Below are 22,301 nucleotides of genomic sequence, written 5' to 3'. Positions count from 1 at the left end.
AAAAAGACTGTGGTACTCTGGTTGGAGGCATCCGTTGCCATAGGGCTCACTACTTCTTTCACGTGCAACAGCTTTCTACCTCTGTATCGTGCAATGTTGTATATAAGTCATTCCTGCATGGGTATGCTCCCTGCAGATTGTTATGCTGACCCCCAAGAACCTGTCCCCATGGGTACCTTTATAGCACCCAGAAGTGCTGTAGTCACTGCTAAGCATAAATAAAACATGTTTTGAAATGTGATTCAGGAGAAAATAGAGGTTTTTCTCTAGCTTGTGAAAAGATAGATCTTCTATTTCCCAGTTATCACAGAGTCAAAGAGCACACTTTAAAACACAGATTTTAAACTCAGTCTGGAGGCTTGTGACTTTTGCAGTTGTACTGCAGTTGCAACCCACAGAAACTAAACTGACCATGGAGAGTACTGGTAACAAGTGATCACATGCACAGCTGCATGCCTCAAAAGAATTTTAAAGCAGCAATTTGAGTTTGGAATAGAGTGCTGCCAAACCTGAAAAGTGCAGTTACAGTTACAGCAGGAAGGGTGAGCTCTAGATGACACAGAGAGCATCAGCCCCTATGATTCTGCTGGAAAGGAATAATATTCTCTTTAGCCAAACTGGACAAGTACTCAGACACAGGTTCTTGAAAATGGGGTAGCCTTCAACAAACTCTTCTTTTTATCTTCCTTGGTTCAATATCTGTGAAATAGGGACAGTAATTCTTTCTTCCTACAGTTTTTGACTGCTCAGATTTTAATATCCTCAGTGATCTACATGTCAACTATCAAAATGAGGCTTTGCTCTTGTTTGGAGTCCGTTGGCAATATGGTAACTGCAAACATCATTGTGTCAAGCCTACCAGTTTGTAAAATGGTGATGTAAAATGGAAAATCCCACTCTATGAGAAATTATTAATCCATACTCTAGACAGACAAAATACCATGAGCAATTCAGTGTCCAGTAATCTGGGTGAGTCTCAACCTTACACTAGCAAAAACTGCAAGTTTGTTATACTAATAACAAACAAAGCAAAACTAAAATTAAGAAAAGGAAAGTAAGAAGCAAATAACATCACAGATGTTATTGCTATGCAGCCTTAAACTTGGCAACCAGCAGTGCTTGAATGCAGGTCTACTCCAAATATTTCAAATCAGTAAAATCATGGTGCTGAAAGCTTCCTTGTATGAACAGTTATTATTCGTAACACTCAGTTATTAACAGAGAAAACATCACTTAGGTAAGAAAATTCACCTTTGTTTCAAAGAAATCACATACTTGAAATTCATGTAGACATTAGTGGAATTAGTGTTTAGGGGGTAATTACATATATGGAAAAAAAAATAAAATAAAGATTCTTTTCAGTTATTATTTTGCTCGATATTTATCATGCTTTGCTAAGAAATATATTTTTTTAATCCTGTTACTGCATAATAGGTATTCCAGAAACAGTAATCGCTCAGAAGAAAAAAACCTAAAATACTCAATAGTTCCTTTAAACTGAAGTTCAGAAGAATACCATTCTGTACTGTGCCTTGGCACTCCAGCCTTCAGTTAACTACTACATAATGTTACATATACAGTCATCTTAAAAAAAAAAAAAAAGAAGAAGAGAAAACATGCAGGCATTTTTGTATTTTGAAGTTGGCGCATGGTTTACATCTCTTGGGAGAATGTTTGTTCCATCTTATTAGTCACGCCTTCCAAACGGAGGTTAAAGTTCTCAGAATCTAAGCAATAGGCAGGGTTACACTTTCAATACTGGTTGTTACCTTTTTCCTTAGCACTGACCTGCTGATGAACTCTGGGTCAACAGAGGTGGAAAAAGAGATGTTAGTTGTGAGAAAAGGAACTGAACCATAGAAGGATCCATTGATAAACATATTCAGTGGGTGATGTTCTCTGTATGGGTGAAGATGTGCTCACGCACCACCAAATGTAAAATTCAGCAGTGAGATAGAAATTGGGGTTTGAGTTATCTGGAACTTTTGTTTATTTATTTACAAAGTACTTTAGCTGTTAAGGTTGTATAGCTAATCTTCAAATTGTGACCTAAACATAAACTGTTATTTTTGCTGGGGGGTATGTGAATGACAGACTTTCCATATCAGCATTGCTTTTCTGTTACAAGAAAGCAAGATCTTTCAAAGAGCTTTTACAAGAGGTTGTATCTCAGTATATACAGCAAGCCTCCATCCCAGGTGCCCCACAGAGCAGATTTGCCATCTCTAACCGTGATACATAAGCAAGCCTCTTTCCATTGCAGACTGTTAAACTTCTCCACTTTTCTGTGCTGTCTTTCACTTGAATCAACCTTCTCTCCCATGGTTCCTTTCACATCCCACCCACAGTGTCCTCCCTCCCATTCCTCCAATGTCCTCTGGGCCTTTTTCATTGCCAGTGGCTTAAGGCTGAGTAGTGTTAATGGTCAGTTGGAAAACTGTGTTAACAACATCAGATAGGTAAATGTAGCTGATGGATTTCAGGTAAGATTCTACTCTCTTCTGATAAAATAAATTATGCAACCGCTCTTAAATTAATTTTCCTGAGATGTCTTAGAAGTTTTGGTTTAATGTTAGAATTCTGTTCATTCATACTCATGATGAAAGATAGAAGTCATAAGCATTAACAGAATTTGAGGAGTTATGGTGCTGGTTTAATAGAGGAATGTAATTGTTAACATAGAAAATGGAAGAAATATATACTGTTACTGTTTTCCTATAGTTAGCATTTGTTAACTACAGATGGAGTTCATTATAGCAAGACGCAGTATCTATATACCAAGGATGAAATACAGAATTCTTTCCCTTTTACTGCAGAAATACAGGGAATAGCAATATGTAACCTTCTGGAAGTTGGATGCCTATCTGCTCCCACACCCATGTCTGTAATGAATGGCCACTGAGGCATTGACTAGACTGAAGGAATGTCCCTGCTCTACATTGAAAAGCTCAAGTCAAAAACTAACAAGTTTGTTATCAGTGACAGGCTCTCACAGATAAAGCATAGAAGGTTCCCATGGCTCAGAAAATCTGCCATGACTTCCTATGTGACCTTGGCCAAGTCATTTAGGTTTTATTTGCCTTTGTTACCCTTAATATAACTACAGTAGACTGCATATTCTCTTCAAGCCTATCACTCTGCATTATTTTTACTGAGAAGACAGGATGGTGCTGAGCACTCCAATAGCTGCTCAGAAATCAAACACTTCTCCACTTCTTGCAGAAGAACTTCAAAGAATAAAAATTAATTTAATTATTTGTCTAATATTTTTATAGAATATATTACTGTAAAGACAATACCCTACCTTTTTTCACATCTCTGATTTAAGAATATGTGAAACAGACTAAATCTAATCTCTTTTTTACTTCTTCTGTCAAGCCTTATATTTTGTGACTGTGTATTCAGCGATCAGTTCTTACTCTGCTGTTCTGTCGCCTATATTTGCATTAATAGAAATGGATAATTGAGGCAGTAATATTGTCAGTCTCAGATTCAGCAGGGCAGTCTCTTCTTGGAAATAATGTGACAGTTGCTGGCTTTGAATTGGGATTGGCCACAAGCCTCCACTTGTAGTATAATCGTTGATAAAATATTTTAATATTGCTAGGAGTAGAACTGTCATGGAGCTCAGCCTTAACCTTTGAGAAGTGTTTACCTATGGATGTGTTAAACTCATCTCAGTAGGGTAGCTGTGCACTGAGAGAGGATGGACACGAAGTCAGATTCCAAACTGCAGAATAAAGACTAGTTTGCACAGGAAACATGCACATCCCTGAAACAAGGACCTTGTAATGCTATCACTGATGGCCTGCCTTTCCCCATCATGTTCCAGAGAATCTAATTTTGACAGGAAAGAAAAAAGTCTTTCCTTAGCTGGATGATGACGTGCATATCACCGCTTTACCCATTCTAAAATAGTTAAAGAAGTTTTTTCTAGTCATTTAAATAGCAGCTTTTGCTACAGTTCTGCTTATGAGAATCATCTTTGTGGTACATGTTCAGATTCATCAAATATTGCACAAATATGCTGCCCAGTTCAGCTGTCTTTTAAGAGCTAGCTTACGTACAAAATGCTTTCTTTACTAAACTGCAGACTGTTCTGTCTGATGGTGGGAGCTTCATCTACTGCTTCTCACACAAAAGGTACTTTCTGGCCATATCAGCACAGCTGCAAACAGCAGAGGTGCCCGAGCTACAGTTCCTGGACTAAAAGAATTAGTGTCCCTCAGCTCTGGACTTCCCATTTTCCACATATCTCCTCAGTTCGTAATAGCCACTAAACTATTGACTTGGGGAGCCATATCCCTTGGATCATTTGTGTTCCTGCCTGTGATGAAATGGAGAAGTTCTTACAGATCCTAAGTGTGGTTTGAGCCCAGATGTTGTCTGCTGTTAGTGCAGGTGTGCAGATTACTGGCTGCAAGGTGGCGGGAGTCACAGGAATGGCCTGTTTTACAGTTGTGTATGTAAGATTTGTCCAAAAGTGCCCAGGGAAAGAAATAATTGCTTTGTTTAATGGGTGCCTTGGCCACTATAAATAAATGGGTAGCTTTATCAAAGGAAGGGGAGAGAATCAAATTAACTTGAGAATGCAGAGGATTATTCAGAAACAAGTGAAGAGCAGAGGCCGTATCTCTTTAGCTGCTACATGTATTCTTTGTGTATGCAGTAATATTCCAGTGACAGCACCATGTTTGCAATTTTACTTAAACACAGGCTGCTTTCATGGTTGGGTGGCTATCATTCCTCATTAGGAGGGTGGAAACAATAGAATAATCAAAAAACCTGTAGCGCATGTACTGAGCAGTAATGTTCATTTATAGATCGTAAACAGCAGTGGGTGGCTTTGTAGTGAGAGTACCTGGACATGTTGGGGTGCAATTACTTGCTGCCTGTTTGAGGTTTATAGGTCTATACGTGGGAGAAGGGAGGGATACCTTTGTGGCAGTGGTGTTGGGGTTTTTGCTTGGTATGGATAATTGGTGAACTGGCGTATGGAAGCATCTTGGTGACAGTTTAATGATGATTTGGTGCTGCTTATGTATAAACCCTCCCCCACCCATAACAAACCTTTTCCCAGTTGGGGCTGGAGGAAATGAGTAATGCTTAACCCATTTGTGTGATCAATTCACTTAAGCAGCTACTGTGAAATGTTAATCACAACTTTAATTTGTACTGCATTAGCATTTTGATTAACTTGTAGGCTTGCTAGCGCACTTGAAGCACTTTTACTCATAGTTACAGCTCGGAAATGACTTTTTGATTAATTAAGTTTGTTAGACAGCAGCTGAGCTTCCTGAATGCTAACCTTATGGGGCTAAAAGTTCAGGAGAAAGTTACTGGGAATAACTGTTGCTGTTGAAAAGGATTCTTGTGAATGCACTCAAAAAATTTTAATTATTGACAAAATATTGCATTGCAACTTTGAAACTGACTTTAAATTCTAAAGAGGGCAGATTTATTATGAGAAAGATGATGTATATTTTTCATGGGTTTGGTAGATTTGCATAAGATTTGGAACAAGTGCCATCTTTAAGACATTGTTTATGTTAGGAAACTGGGATTTCTTGCCAAGATATTTTTATCAAAAACATTTTATTCTATTTACAGGTCACTGGCATAGTAGAAAATACCATTTTATTAATTAATAATTTGAAAATACATTGGATATTGGGGCTCAACAAGTTTTGAACATGTTGGGTTATACTCTACCAAGTTTACATTGCTGTATCACATTCCACAACTGCTTTTATCTCTGAAATACTATCAAAAAAATAAGTCAGTAAGAATCCAAGGGTTGCACTCCACTAAATGTAGACAGTAAGTGATTTGTCCTTTCCCTGGTTCTGATTGTACTAATAATGTTACTATGGAGGCTAAAGGATGAATACAAGGATAGGAATCTTACAAAGCAGCTAGGAAGGTCATAATTTGCATACATCAGTGAGACCTTTATGATGATGGGAGAATGAAGAGTTAGTCTCTCGTAGAGGGTAGCAGAGCATATGGAGGAGGGAGCTGAATATGCTTGTAAAAAAAAAGAGAAGGGAAGGGGATGCAGAGGGCAGTATAAAAGGAGTGCCTCCTGAATAGGATTAATTATATCTTATTCACTATATCTCTGATAAAGTACAGGGGGCGGGGGTGATCTGTAGGCTGAAACTATACAGCTGTATGAGTCTGATTTAATTGATCTGAAAGAACTCCTCTGTCCAGATTAGTCCAACATTTTTTTTTAGAAATGTATTAGATCTCTGAAGTGCAAAGGTTCTGTAGATACCTGTTTTACCAATATATAACACACAAAATGTAGTGACCTTAAAACCCTCTGTAAGACTTTAAAAAAATTACAACTTTTCAAGCCAGGTTTTTTTTGGGGGGTATATAATTGAAGCATCATAATCATGATTTATACAAAAACATGAAACTTATAGTACATGGCATGCTTTAACATCTGGAAAAATATTTTCCTTGTATTAGAATGATCTCAAGTCACATGTGGACCATAATATAATATTACATATTGGAAGGCGTCCTACATTTGAAGCATGTGCAAAAAATATTTATTCTGAATTCATAGTTTTCAGGAAAATGGGTAAAATGCATACACTTTCACATACTATTGACTATAAATATTTGTTATATAAACTCTGTAGTCCTAAACAGCTGTGATTAGGCACCATTCTAATTATTTTAATAGATCTATGGATTTAAACTTGTATTTCTAATTGAAGTCTAGTCCCAGACAACAGAATTTATATTAGCACATAGCAAAGACAGGAGTGAGGATATTTTGATTATTTGATATTGGAGTACTGTACACAATAAATTCAACTACAAAACTCAGCCAGCCTTAACCAAGCTTTTTGATGTAACTATGCAATAACAGTTTGAAGTATTTTAGTCTTACACAGTTTATTTCTTTTAAATACCTGTTTCCTTCCTCAAAGCAGCACTGCAGAATAAGATTCTGTTTGTTTGGCTGGGAGTGTGTTGGATTTACATTACATAAATTTTCAAGTCCAAGGTGAATGTCGTTCTGCACAGAGGGCTGTATACATTAGTGTACCAACATTCAGTTTCCCGAATGAAGGCACTCAAGGAAGTGTCATAGTCTGTGAAGCACTGATACCAAAAAATAAATCTTTTAAGAGTGCATAAATTAGTTGAGCCATGTAACTCACCTGAGTACTCCTGAAGTTTCAGGCCCCATCCACCAAGTCATTGCCACCAATGGCATCACTGTAGGCAGTCGACTCTTAGCTGAGTAATCACAGATGTGAAACAGCTGGAATGGCACTTCTTACATTTCCTTAGTCTTCTTAGCTAGCCTCCGCATCCAGAGCAGTTATCAGTGTTCATTTAACTACATTGCCACTTTTCTTAGATATAAATTAGCCACAAAATATTGACATTTATATTTACAATGTTTACAATTACATTTATATTTACAGTATTTAAGTAGAAATATTCAGTATATTCAGAGTTGTATGACAGGTGGCTTCAAACAGAAGAAGAAATTACTCCGAGCAGTATGCCATCTCTGTTAATGAGATGCAAGCTGTTTTGTTTTAACACTTCAATAATGTTAAAGAAAAAAACTATTTAAGTCACTTGAGTAGATCAGAAATTCTGCTAGTTGTATAGTCTCTGTTCCCCTGCCACCTACCCAGTCGTACAAGAGTGATCAAGAATATTTTGGCTTTCAAATGAAGGATGTGAAAGTAATACCAAAAGCAGTGTTAAAACTTTACAAAAAAATTCTAAAATAAAAGATTTTGCAATCAGGATATTTCGGTTGCTCGTCAAATCTCCTAAATGGGTGGGTGGGGAGAGGGGTGGATATGTTCATTATGGAACAATTTAGTATCTGTTATTTTGAGTACATATTCAGAGTTCTTGAAAACACCAGAGAAAAGCAATGTTTTGCTATCAGTGTGTTTTGCTATCAATGTTTTGGTATCAGTGAGTGTGCCACACACCTCTCCCACATTCTGCCTCCATCTTTGCTTCCCCTCAAGCTAGGGAATTATAAACCATAATTTAAATTCCAAGCATCGGTAGTAACTTTGGCTAAAAAGGGACAGACTGATAAATCTCCAGTTCATTTTAGACCAGAAGGGTACAATTTGATCATTTTAAATAATTCAGTACTTAAGTATAACCAACCACTGCTCCTGAAAATAAGATTATTGAAACCTGGTAATAGATGCTGAGGGTTTTGTATTAATGCACTCCTGGAATGAAGAAAGAAATAGCAAGATTTTGATCCAAACATTTTGACATTCAGTTCTGAATATCATCAAAATTAAAATATATACCTGACAGGTATAGCTACATCAATCGGTTATTGAGCATCAGCCTTTTTGTCCTACCCTTGACATGGTTTATAGCTTGTTGCTTCCCTTGTTGGTACAAGCAAGTATATTTTTGATAATGACAGACAGAATGCTAAAGGATGTGTCACTAATTGCTGTTATTACTTCGTGATTGTCCAACTATGACGCTTAAAAGCTAACACCTGATTCTTTCATTAAAACCCATCTCAGTATAGGCATTTATTCTCCTAAGTGTAGGAAGAGACCCAAATAAGATGATGGTAAACATATTTTTCATTATAACAAGCAATGTTTCCCTTGACTCCACTATTTACCCCATCTTCTCCACTTCAGCTTAAAAAGAGGTGGGCTTAGGATTGTTGTTTTTTTAACTTGTTGGCAAACCAAAAAATATTTTTATATTTTCTCTATAAGTAAAAACATCTTTATAGTTTTGTTGTTTCACTTTTTGCACTCACTGTCTTCTTAGTTTTTTTCTCTGTGATGAAGTTATCCTGTGTTGGCCTGAAATTCTGAGGCTAGAAAGGCAGATAACCAGTTTGTGCTATTTCTCAGTTTTAGAATAATATTCTTAATCTGTTGCAATCTTATCAACTGTAAGACATCTGAAATTACTTACTTTGTTGCCAAATAAGAGATAAAGTTAAAAAGCCACAGATTTCTAGAAAGTTATACTGGTTTGTACTTAAAAACAACAGCAACAAACCAAACAAGTAGCAACTGGAGGAAACAGAGAGACTAATTACTCATCAGCTAACATAAGTATTATATATTTATCATTTTTTCTTTTGTCTTTTATATTATTCACTTAGTTGCTACATTATATATAACTAATATGGAGATAGGGGAATGACTCAATTTGTTATCTTGAGTATTTATAGAAATTTCAATAAGCATTTAAGTATCAAGGATCTGCGTGTTTTACACCTACTGGAAAATGAAACATGCGCGGGTTTCCAAGGCAGCAGATGAAACAAGCCAACTTTACCATTGTCCTGACTTTTTCACAATGTCACTGTCTTGGATTTCACATCCAGATAGAGATGCTGTGAATAAATTCTATGGGTGAAGAAGCAGAAAATAAGGAGGAAAAGAGGATTTGCCATGTGGATTCATTATAACAATGTGGAACACAGAGTCTCACACACACAGGCTTTCCTTACTCCCTACGGGATATCTATCTGTAGGCCTCTATCAATTTCTAGGAGATTTTCTATGTGAAAGGATCCTCCAGTTAATTTCAGTGTATAGCTTGTTTTAGATTTATCTTTCTCTTACGTCTTCTCTCTTCCTTTCCTCTTTCAAATCTCTGTTAAAAGGAATGGGGGTAGGGGAATAGATTTTAAGGAGAAAAAAGAAAACAATGAAAACGGTGTTATGCATGTATCCTCAGAAGCATTTTATGAAAATGCCACTGCTTCATGCTGACTAAAAATACAACTTACTGTATTTTTCTTGCTGCTCATGGAAAAGACAGGATATCTGTGCACCCATTATTCTTCACGTATATACAGCAGTTTCATCACTGAGGAACATGCTGTTTCAGTCTGTGCCAGAATAGCAGAAAGGAAAGAAGAATCAGGTAGTGGAGAATAGCAGAGAGATACCATCCTGTCTCAGCAACACACTCAGAGACACAGACTGTACCGAACATGTAGGCTTCAATATATTTTAAGATGTAGAAGTGGGTAAAGAGTGACTCACCTTCTAAGTTTAAAGAACAGACTTCACTCTGATACATGCTGAGAACAATTCTCTTTTTATCTGAATAAAATCATGTGGACCGGCACATAAATCTACAAGCCATGAAGCTGCTCCTTTCAAATGTGGTTTCTAACATAATTTTATTTTATATTCAGTAAAAATAATCATACCTGGAAATCACCCTGGCAAACCAAGTGAAAAGACAGAGGAAGAAAACCATTACTGTTGTGCTGTGAGATACTATTTCTAGGGTCACTAGGAATGTTATTAGCGTGTTTCAGGGTGCTATTGCTCTTCCTTCAAAAAAGGCAACTTAAATGTTAAACTAGGTCTTTATTAGCTGAAAGGCACTTTATCCACAATTTATGAGAAATGAGACAATATTTGTGTAATACAAGGTAACACTTTAAATATTTTTTTAAGTGTCACTGATCTTATCACCCCGATCTGGAATAAAACCTGTTGAAATTGCATTGTAAACTGCTAAAATAAACTGTGTGACTGGCCAGGACTGAAACTAACTTCTGTCTTTAAACTCAGTATTTCTCCAGATTCAGTGTAATTTAATTGAAATAGCTCTGCATGTGTAAACAACTCCTTTGTTTAAAGAAGATTTCACTGTTTAGTTTGCCTTAAGTAAATGCTGCCTTTTGTTTGTCTGTAAAACATTTGATTAAATGTAAAGACTTATATAGACAGCTTCTCCTCATTACACTAGTGGCTGGAAAATAAGTTAAAACGATGCAAGTATCTGCTGTCTAAGGAAATATCAAACAATATCATTTGTCTTTAAAAGAAAAACCCATGGAAACATCTTAAGCCTAGTCCTAAAATCAAACTACAACTCTCCTAATACGAAGAAGATGGTATTTAAAGAAGTGTTGAAACTGTGCAGCATACCAGACTCTTTCCTTCCTTTCTTAAAAAACATTTTCTAGTATTTGAATCAAACTCCAGATTTCCTACATGGCAAACCACTTTTAAATACATGGCTTTCTACTGATTTAGAGTGTTGTAATACGAGGACCCGCACTTTATTGTGATCATAATGGTATTAAACAATAAAATAAGCAAGACAACTAATATATTATAATGTTCTTCACCAGCTGAAATGCTTCTACAAATCATAATAATTGTTTTCATGGACTCTAGACAGGGTGAAAAGTATAATATATATTCAAATAACTGCATTTAGGAATAAAAAAAAAAAAATCTTGAAAACAAAAGCTCATATTTGGTCCTTTCTCCTTTGGAAGAACTCTTAAATTCTCTTTCAGACTAACCAAACAGAATTTAAGTCCAGTCAGGAAAAAAGCAAGCATAACAATTTTTTCATGTCAATAGGACCACTCGCAATGCACAATCCATAATGAATTTTGACAATTTAGATCTTTGTGCTGGTGATACTTATAGTATAGCTTCTACTTGTATTGTCAAAAACATAGTAAGTAGAAATGGAACAGAAACTCATGAGACATGGAAGGCAGGATGATCATTAACACTTTTAAAGTGTGATGTGTAACTGGATAGGGATTTTTATTTGCTTGGGGGTTTTACGTACTTTGGGAAAGCTTTTCAGATTCAGGATAAAGATGCCAAAGGAGAGACAGCTATTCTGTAATCTTTCTTCAAGATTTCAGGTTAGGTGTCAGTGAACAAAACTTCAAAAATTATCATTAAACTAAATTTTAGTGGTTTTATCTACTCCAAGAGATTTTTTTTAAGTCCTTAGGTTAAAATAGGAGTAATAACTTGATAATTAAACAAATTTGAATATGTTGTTGTTCTTAAATAGTTTAAAGATTTTTTTAATAATTGTGCAATTCCAGCAAAGCTCTCATGTCAAATTATAAACCAATGCTTAAGTTTACAACAGTAAACTTTGAGATTTATTCCTTTCATTCTGAGTTGGATTATGTAAAAGAAAGATTATTTGTAAGGAAAAGATCCCACCTTCTCACCCCCAAAAACATGATATAAATTACCTTTTCAAGGGTAAGAGTTGATGATGATCACGATGCAGGATTTAATCCATTTTTTTTCAAGGTCAATTCAAAAGGTGCCTGCTGCCATCAGTAGAGGTTGAAGTAAATTCCTCTGTTGAAGGCCTAGAAATTCCTGTACGTTAAACATTAAATAAATGTTCTTCCTTGTATGAACCAGGTACACAATTATACTTGCATTCTCTTTTTTTTATATGTGTCTCCTTTGTTTAGGCAATGCTGGATATTGCAGCACATCATGGCTGGCTGGTGGCTGCTCTGAATATAACCAGTCTGGTGCAGATGGTGGTTCAGGGTAGATGGATACATGACTCTTCCCTGCTTACTTTGCCCAATATAGAGCCACAGCACCTTTACCTTTTCCGGTATGTAATTCTTCTAAGCATCTGCAGGTTTGAAATTTCATTCCCCTTCTGCTTATTCTGTTTGAATGTCATTGTTGTGCCCGAGAATGTTCATTAATGCACCAGAAGCAGAACTCCTTTCATAGTGATGCTTTCCCAAATGGAGTTACTGTTTCTGTTTTCAATATTCATTGATTAATTAACCCCCACAGGTTATTTTGAGAACCATGAGATCAGACAAATTAACAAGAGATCACTGCAACGGTTCCAAGTCCTAACAAATCTAACTCTCTATATTATAATTATCTCTTAATTTATTATAAAAATACATTAGTATCCATCTTAATATCATAGATAATGCTAAGCTCTATAGATGCCTAGATGATGCAATAATTGATGCTACCCAAAAATAAATGACCAGCATTTAGTAACAGAAACCAGTATCAAGTTTTACTACCAAAACAACTGAAAACAAATGTTTGCTTTCCCTCCCTGGGCATATGTTTTGCTGTCTGTATCAGGAAGTGGAGCCAAGGCAAAAGGAAGAGTGTGCATGGAGGTTACCAAGGACCTATTGAGTGTCTTCCCGAACTAATGGCTGCCTGCGAAGGAAAAGAGAACGTTTTTGCTTCCATTGTGGACAGTGAATTGCAAACAGCACACATTTCACAGGTAATACTTTCTGTCCATACTCATTATCAATATGATTGGAGAGGAAGAGTAGCTGGGAAAAGAAATACTCTCTTCACTTCCCTTCAGCAAATATCATGTAATGTTCTGTATAAAGTGCAACACATTCATTGCTCTAATTTCAAGGTACTGCTAGCTTTACAAAGGTTCTTCTCTGCCTGTTTTCTTAATATTATTTTCACTTATTCCTGGCTAACCAGTAACAGAGTCTAGTTTATGGCTGATATTACCACATCTCTTTGCTCTAAAGATGCTTCTCTAGGTCATTCAATCTGCTGAGTGTTATCCATCTTTTCATAGCCAGCTATGCACTAGGAATACATGCATTGCAAATGTCATCGTAGCTAGTTTCTGAAGTGGTCTGTCAAACACCATTTTTTCTGAGAATACTCTTAGTAAAAGATCCAGCACTCATTTTATATTTGAAACAACAAAAAAAAAAGCAGATGGAAATTTCATACTTCCGAGGGGGAAGAAAAAAATACTATTCCAAAATGTTTAGGCTGCTAGAGTCTTATTTTTAGCTTGATTTTCAGGCCATTCCCAGCAAAGGACAGATAAATTCCATAGTATTCATCTCATGCTAAGCCTATTGATTTCAAATAAATGTACGAAAGATGAAAACTTCAAAAGCTATACTTCAAATGTTTTTTATTTGAATATTTAAAAGGACAGCAATATGTCCTGTGTTTGACTGTTCAGCTTCAGTTAAACCTTTTACTGGTACGCAAACAAGAAGAAAAGTACTTAAATGTCTATAACAGACATCTGCATTTGTAACTAAATTAACATCAAAATTTTGAATTAAGAAAATGTATTGACATCAAAACAAGGCTTCCTTTAACAACAGATTTCTAACATAATACACATTGATTTCAGTCCAACTTTTAGATGTGATAAAAAATTAGAACATTGTTATAATTAGTTCAGGGAGAACTCAGAAGTAAACTTACTTAATTTATTTGCATAAATTGCCATTCTGTTATCTTTAAAAGCAAATGCAAATTGGCTCTGTCTGATATGATGATGGTTATTTGGCTCAAAAGTGCTTCAATTTGCGTAGCAATCTGGTGTCGTCTCTGCAGTGAGGCGATCCCAGGTAACATACAAATCCTGAATTATTCCAGAAATTAGTATGTTTAAAGCATCAATTTAAGTGCTAATTGCAGTAGTAATGAGAAAAAGCAGTACTACTGTGAGATTTGCATCTACTGCCCCATCAGTATGCCTGGAACGGCTGCTGACTGGCAGAGGATTTGGCTGCTAATTAAATAATTGTATGCATGGCAGTGTTCTCGTCTGATTCAATAGATGAAGATTAATCCTCAGATAAATATGTTTGGCTGGTATTGAAATGTCTTAGCAGTTTCTTCAAAAATAGCTTGTGTGTATGTTCATGCTGTGAATGACTCTATGCCTTTATATATCTATGTTTGTAAATAGAGATGTATATGAGGAAAAAACATAATGTCTTAGCATGGTATAAGAAGGAAGTTTCATTTGCATGAGTTGGGAAGAGCTGTACTGGGTATAGCAAAGCCAGGACTGTATTAGCCAGGTCACTGCAAAAGTGAAACCTTTATACCAACATTTTATACACTTTACAGTGTTTTTTTCGGAAAACAAAACTATTGTCATGCCTTGCACAGAATTAAAATTCATATTGAGACTGCCTGTTGAATGTATTCATATACAGTCTTTCAGTGGACACTTAGACAGGGGCCAACCAAAAGTAAAATTCTTCAATAAAGAATGCATCTTTATGATAAATTTTCTATAAAGAAAGAATGTAATATTACAGAGTTTAAGCCTAACATTCTGGCACCAGACCCAAACAAAGTCAAATGAAGTGGTAAGTACACCACTAAGATGCCAAAAGCATTATTTTCCTAACAAACCTTTTACTTCTCCCTCACAGGATGTTGAACCTGTATCTTAAACCAGTTACTAGCATGAAACTGGCAAAAAACAGCTTGAGCTTTACATAAATTTGAGGCACACAGGAAAATAAAGAAATTTCCCATCAAAAAAGAAGAAAATGTCTTTTAAGCAGATTGGTAATTAATTTTTAAATAGCAGCTCTTGAAGCTGTTCATGGATTTGCAATATTAGGCTAAATCCTGGGGAGACAGATTATTGGCAAAAATGCTAATGATGTTATCAAAGGTTCATGAAGAATTTTTCATGTGATTATGATTTGAAGCTATGAGTTTAGTAGGTAAATATATATATAGTATATATGTACATGCACACATTGGTATACAGCAAAAAAGTAAAATTATCAAGAAATACTAAAGGGACATGGGAGTCCAAGTTTAATTTTCCAAAAGTTAGTTATAATCCCAAACACTGAAAGTCAGAAGGGCTTTAAAAGCTGACAGCCTAAATTCAAAACTATTTAGACTGTAACTCTGATCTTTAGCCTAAGCTTTATGTTTGTTTCAGTGATTCATTCTGAATCATATTTCTTTAACAAACCTTTTTCACTAAGTCACCTTTTAAAATACTAAGCTGATATTTATATTATTGAAAGAAAAAAACCTCAAGATTGAAAAAAATATCCCTGCTGTAGTATTAGCTGCTTTTACTCTGGAAGTATCTGTATTCCTATAATCTTCTTTTTCATTTTCAGCTGCTACTACTTGCCTTTTTTTCCTCAGTAAGAAAAACATTTCTTCATTTTCTCCACGTTGCATGGATGATAAAAAGGCAGCTTGCTGTCCATATTGTATCAGTGATCAAGCAGTACTAACTTTGCCTTTAATTTTGAAAGACATCAGGCCTGGCAAATGACATAACTACTTTCTTATCTAATTAGAAAGTTAGTCGGAGTTACTTTGATTTGATTGCACTGTAAAAGCTACATGAGAACATGATAGCCTTTGACAAATAGAATATGTTGGGTTGTATGGTATAAACAAGACCAAATCATAGTCTTCAACAGAGGAACAGGTAATACCACTACAGGAGTTAATATGTTATGATCTCTGCTGAAATTAAACTTTATTCTAACATAATTGTAACAGATCTTGTCCTCTGAGATAGTAGACATAAAAGTTTTCCAGGTAAATGATGTCTTAAAGTATGACCGAAGGGGTGATCACTGGGTTGGTACATATTAGGGTGCCTCTACTGAACACAGCAGAAGTACACTCACCGCTTTGGTGCAAGAGTCTCACACAGTAGGTCTGTACAGTTCCTACAGTAAGCTTCATCTTAAAAACCTTTGCAACAAACATAAAATCGTTTGCCAGTTAAGGTGTTACTACTCAAGTTGTCTCATCCGATGTGATCTGATGGAGATGATTTTAGTAGTGTCTTCTGTGTAAAATGTAGTAAAATCCTGGCAAGTAATGCATTAAGAATGTCTGTGGTGATATTTCTCCTTCTTCAAGGTGCTGTCTTTTTTTCCCCCTCTTCCCTTTCAGAGCTAGGACAAAGAGGGATATCTTTTCCCATAAGGTTCTAGCTGTTTATTTGCTATTACAATTTTCCTGTCCTTTCTTAGCTAAGGCACTATTAAGAACATCAGTGCCATTCATCGGTGTGCCCTGCTTTTACACTGCAGTTTCCAAGCACTCACAGCTGGCCCTCCCCACCTTCTCCATTGAACAGACACAGCTGTTCATGCAGCACACACAAGAGGGAAGAGAGAGAGAGAGATTAGGTTTTAGCCTAAATCAGTTTTCTCATTCAGTTCAGCCAGGCTCTGGTAATGCAGCCATTTTAATCCGACATAAATCTGTGCAGCAGCCAAAATGGGCAGTCCTGCCCTCCCCGTGCCATTTTCACCTCTCCTGACCTGGCTCACTGCACAGCTGCACAAACGCCATGGCTGGTTTGGGTGAGGAGGTGGGAACAAGCATCTGGGGACAAGGGGAGGAGGGATCATATCAACACTCTCGCTGGCAGTCAAAATGGCCTGTAGCCAAGTGGCTACATAGATGCTTGTGCCAGCAGGGGAGGAGGCTGGGCCACTGCTTTCAGTGGCACTGAAGGTTTATGCTTATTCAGAGTACTCGCAGGATTAGAGAATATACTTCCACAATCAGCTTTAGTCTGATCTAAGTTCTTGCTGTCCCCAAAATGATTAGCGAGCTGATCCATCAGCTGCAGAGTCGCAGCATGGCAGTGCCAGCGTGTCGGGGGTGGCGAGGGGGACAGCTACCTGGTGGGGAGCATCTTGGAGAGAGGGACAGCACTACCTCTTCCTACGCCAGTGCGATCTTAGGGCTGCTGACCCTCGCTGCTGAATCCCTGGTTACATATTAACATATGCCATTGGCAGCGTGAATCATGGCAAAGATGGCTCCAAAAACCAAACTGAGCTTTAATTAAGGCTCTAGATCTTCTAGCACAGATAAAGTAATGAGAGGCACATCAAGCACAACCTAAGTCAAAATAGATTTTGCTGAAACATAAGATGGTCAAACCAATACATGAAAAATAAAATATAGTCTTTTTTCCAGATAAAACATTTCTGTTCCATGCCAGTACTGCCCACGTGACTATGCCTACCCTCTTCATTCCCACAAGTTCCCATTTTGACATCTGCTGGCCTTTTACCAAGATCAGTAATTCTTTCCTCCTTCTCCTTCCCACCCCCTGGGTTTTCACGTGTTGTTTGAAAACATGGGTGAAGTGGTGATTCCTGTTTTATTTTGGAGGTGGAGGGAAGGGAGGGCGGGGCAGAAGGTGGTTCTTGGTCTTTTGATTTTTTCTACTGAGAAAAGACAAAGGCTTTCATGCCTCGTCTATCTTTTTCAGCCACAGTGAGGCCACAAATTACTGCCTCTATTCCACAGGCCATTTTTCCACTTCTTCCTAACTAATTTCATTAAGTTGAACATGCTGATTTTCTTTTTAGTAAATGAAAGTCTGCATTGCTCCCCTCCATTTTTGTCATAGCTTCTCAGATCTGCTTTTCCTTGTCTGATAAAGACTAGAATGAGAGATAGATAGTGCTGCATTTCCAGGATGCCTCTTTAAGGTTGAAGGGAGTTCCCTGTTCAGCTGCACAAATTGTATGCCTCTAACAACAGGTCTCTGCATGAGGATGAGAGAAAACTGAGGGCCTGTTGCAGTTCATAAGAAACCACAGAGACTTAAGATTCCTCAAGAGGACTGTAAGAAGGAGGGTTCGTGAAGATCGATGCAAGAAAACCTTAAAAAAAAAACCTAGGGATAATTTTGGATATGCAGTTGAACTTTTGGTTAATTATCTGAACTGATCCTCTGAACTCTCTGAGGTTTGCCCCTTGCTAATTAGCACTGCAGTGACTTGTTCTTTATGGATTATGCTAAGGAAGTTTAATTTAAAACTTAATTATACTAGTTTTTTAAGTGGCTTACAGGGAAAAAATACTTTAATCAGGAGTGGTAAGGAATTTTTCCTGTGTTCAGACATCAGTAATCTTAGTGAGGCATGTGTAACGTGCTTGAGGAGTTTCACATTTGTTTTATTTGCTTAGAAAAAAGTAGAGTAAGAGGTTAATGAAAAGTATTTTGTGCTTATGATTGATAGTCATACAATTATATATGATATTCTAATACATAATAAAATATTATTATAGAATAAATATGTAGGCTGCACATTGAATTGTTATTGTTACAGTGACAATGATTGTATAGATTGTCTTGTAATCCACAGGGTTCTGTTTTTTTCTACAGGCTTGGAATTTCTTGTGCCGTTTGCCAATTCTAAACGTCAGCCTGAGCATTAAGGGCTGTTGGGATGACCCAGTTCAGCCACAGAACGAAGTGCCTGTTCCTTCTTTGACAACAGACATACGAGATGACAAAAGATGGATCAAATTACATGCTGATCAAGAGTATGTGCTCCAGATAAATCTGCAGAGAACCCAGATGGGGTATCAGGTAGATTAATTTATCATTTCCTTCCCAGGTGCACAAGTTTCCAATAATCCATTTACGTTATCAATAATGCATGTTATACAGCGTAACAGGGGGGTTTATGGTTTAAGTATTATGTAAATTATAAACCCTTCCAAAGCCTTTTCTCTGTTAGTAATGAAGCAAATGGTTTTTCAGGTTGCAGTAGGATAGTAAATAGACTCTTAAGGTCAAATTCTAAACCAGTTCAAGTCAGTGAAAAATTTCTCTCATTCTTTTTTACAAACTAGAAACTCATAAAGTTCATTTGTTTGGGTACTATAAGCAGTGACAGTAGAGATGATAACTTCCCAGGCAATATTTACGTACTTGCCCACCCCAAACTCATACCACTCTTACTTGCGTATTGTGCTTCCCCAAACCAGTTTATAAACTTCCCTATTGTATTCCTGTGTACCTCCAAAGTGCATACGAGACCCATGCCCATAAATATGTTTCTACTTGTAACACATCCTCAGGCCTTCACTGAGGATACCCTCCTAGTATTTTACATGTGATGCTTTTTTAAACAGCTCCTAGAACAATTTCTACATACAAGTCCTTTCCCCACCTAAATTTCAGCTCCACCCCTTTGCCCAGCTAAAACCCATCCCATTTCTTCTTGGGCTGGTCACCTCACTGGGCCCTCAGCAAGTCTTCATGTGCCAAGCCAGAAACAGCAGGAGCTGCACAGGTTTCCAGCTGCTCTGCCCTTAGCAGCAGTAACTCACTGTACCTGCTTGTAGGTTCTTGGAAGAGTTAAGACCCTGCCTCCTTCATTCCAGTCAGGCACTGCTGACACTAGCTATCACTTACTTTTAGAGGCATTTTTGGTCATCTGCATACCATGAATGGCATTTGGACCACCATGATTATAATTTTGGTAATTAATTTCTCTAACATTTCAAACAACTAAGAATTATAATAACCAGCATTTTTGTTAAGATATGAAGAAGAGTTCAAGATATGAGCAGAGAACAGGTTTAGACATTAGTTCTGAGACTCTTAAGACAACTTCATTTTGATAAAAATAACAGTGGAGATACATGCATTCTGTTGTAAATCCTGAAGTAAACTTAGATTAGTTAAAGAATTCTATTTGAAAAGTATTTTTTCCCAACAGACTTCTTGTCCTGACTACAGCAGCAGGTTCACTGTAGCTTCAAGGGGAGACTGTCTCATTTGTAGGAAGGAAAAAGGGTCAAAGCTCCTCCATAAGTCATTTGCTGTGCCAGTTACTGACAGGCTGTTCCTAACCAGAAGCCATGGAAAAGGGGGGAGCAGGAGCATTTCAAGCACAACAATCACTGTTTTATAAACCTCTCCTAGAATTTGATCCCTCCTTTGTAAGAAACAGCTGGATCAAACTGTTTCTGAAGCTTCATGGCTGTGGTAGTGCTTTTTTCTTCTGTATAAATCTTCAGTAAAACCTTTCCATCTACAGAACACGAAATGAATGCTGATGGAGTGTGCATCATTATATCTTCAGCTTTCAGCAGTAAAGTCACTGTCTTAAAGAATCACTGAAATAATCTTTCCTTTTGCTATATCAACCTCAAATAAAGACTTCAAGTGCTGTTTTGTCTTTATATTAATCTTGAACAATATTGTTTAGCTTTATTTAAAGACACTAGGTTTACAATTAACACTTCTGCAGAGAGTAGCATTTGGAATATATTAGATGAAATTACAAAAAGGGAACAGTATTTCCATTCAAGTTTTAATAGCTTACAAAGTAAGTGGAATAGTATCTCATATCCTAGGTTTTTCTCTGTGGACTGTGATTTTGTTTTTTTTAAAAAAACCTTCCTCTGGAAAGAAATAACAAAAATATTTTAGTCTGGCTAAATTATAGTCTTATGTAACAACTCACGACAATGTGGTTTTGAGGTGTTTTTCATTCAAGTAAGAATGGCATTTTGGAAAGGTAATTTCTAGTTTTACTAAGTTGTTTCTTTTCCCCAACAGGGAAAGCAAGACAGTAAAGCAGTGGCTCCTCGATTCCCCAAAGTCAAAGATGAAGGATGGTTTTTGATATTGGGAGAAGTCGATAAAAAAGAACTCATTGCCCTGAAAAGAACTGGATATGTCAGAAATCGAAATACTGTTTCTGTTGCTTTTTATACTCCAGAAACTCCTGGAAAGTAAGACAAATTTTAAAATTTGGTTCTCTTTATGATGAACATTTCCAAGTAGTCAAGACCTAATTTCCAAACTAATGATTCTGCTTTTTACATTTTAGGTGTATCTACACCTTGTATCTCATGAGTGACAGTTACCTTGGCATGGACCAACAGTATGATATTTACCTGAACATTATACCCGCTAGTACTTCAGCACAAGTCACAACAGAGGTCTCTGATGCTATGAGTCACCTGGCTCTGAAGTAAAGGTGATCTGAAAAGTCCACTCGAAAGAACTGGTCTTGCGGCTAAGACATCTGGTCATTCTGGACATCCAAAAATGCATTTGCCTTAGTGGAACCAACTTCAAACCTCAAGACAACCAGGAAATTGAAAGTGACTACTGTATTGACTCTGGTAACACAGAGTTAGCCACAGTGGCCTTACTCCTTTATGAAGATTTGTCTTTTCTTGTTACATCTTTCTTCTTTCAGAAGTCATATTGTTAATTGAATTTTGACACATCAAAATAAAAGACTAAAAGATTTGCGCAAATTTAGGGCTATAGTCCTCATTTTGAAAAGTGTTCTGTAGCCTATGTATTGATGTAGTTTAAATAGTCAACTTTTTTAATTTATAGGGAAAAATACAAAATTTGATCTTGAAAACTGCTGCAAACATTGATGGATGTGTTATATTTCATGTTTAATAAAAATATGTCCGTAAGAATGTTTTCCATTAAATTTTTCAGTGTAAAATATGAGATATATAGTAACAAAATCCACCTCTTATGCATACTACATTTTGAAGGTGATAATCTAAAGAGAAAATTTCACAAACTTATATTAACTATATATGCAGTAAATCTGGTTATAAAGGCATACTAAATAGTATCATATATTTCCAGTATAGCAATGATGCAATTTATATAGATCATAATTAGTTTACCCTTTACATGTATGTACATACATGTACACACACACACCATACATATAGATAACATATTTACACTTTCCTTACTGTTTTTTCCTGAATTTTGAAGGACTAAAGCAAATAAAATCAGGTGTCTTGTTCTAGGGTTCAGTGTTGAAATGGGCAACTACATTCCGTAAATAAGGGAGAGTTTGGCTCCAAAAATGGGGTTTACAGCAGACGGCTTGGTGAGCGAGGAAGAGTTCTGCCAGGTGACAGGGCGTGTCTAAGAGA

General features: G+C 36.6%; 1 protein-coding gene across 1 annotated transcript in view; it reads left to right on the top strand.

Moving 5' to 3' along the window:
• The window catches only part of ASCC3 (activating signal cointegrator 1 complex subunit 3), a 263,437-nt gene extending 241,626 nt beyond the window's left edge, over positions 1-21,811 (top strand). The window contains exons 37-41 of the mRNA XM_026844284.1: positions 12,260-12,411; positions 12,912-13,062; positions 18,751-18,957; positions 20,941-21,116; positions 21,215-21,811. Of these exons, the coding sequence (XP_026700085.1) occupies positions 12,260-12,411; positions 12,912-13,062; positions 18,751-18,957; positions 20,941-21,116; positions 21,215-21,362 (834 nt within the window). The 3' untranslated portion in view covers positions 21,363-21,811. The remainder of the gene's footprint in view (positions 1-12,259; positions 12,412-12,911; positions 13,063-18,750; positions 18,958-20,940; positions 21,117-21,214) is intronic.
• The last annotated feature ends 490 nt before the right edge of the window (positions 21,812-22,301 follow it).

This window comes from Athene cunicularia, assembly GCF_003259725.1.
Source record: "Athene cunicularia isolate RWA chromosome 3 unlocalized genomic scaffold, athCun1 chr3_part1, whole genome shotgun sequence".
Taxonomy (NCBI): domain Eukaryota; kingdom Metazoa; phylum Chordata; class Aves; order Strigiformes; family Strigidae; genus Athene; species Athene cunicularia.
This window is presented reverse-complemented; position numbering and strand designations above follow the sequence as displayed.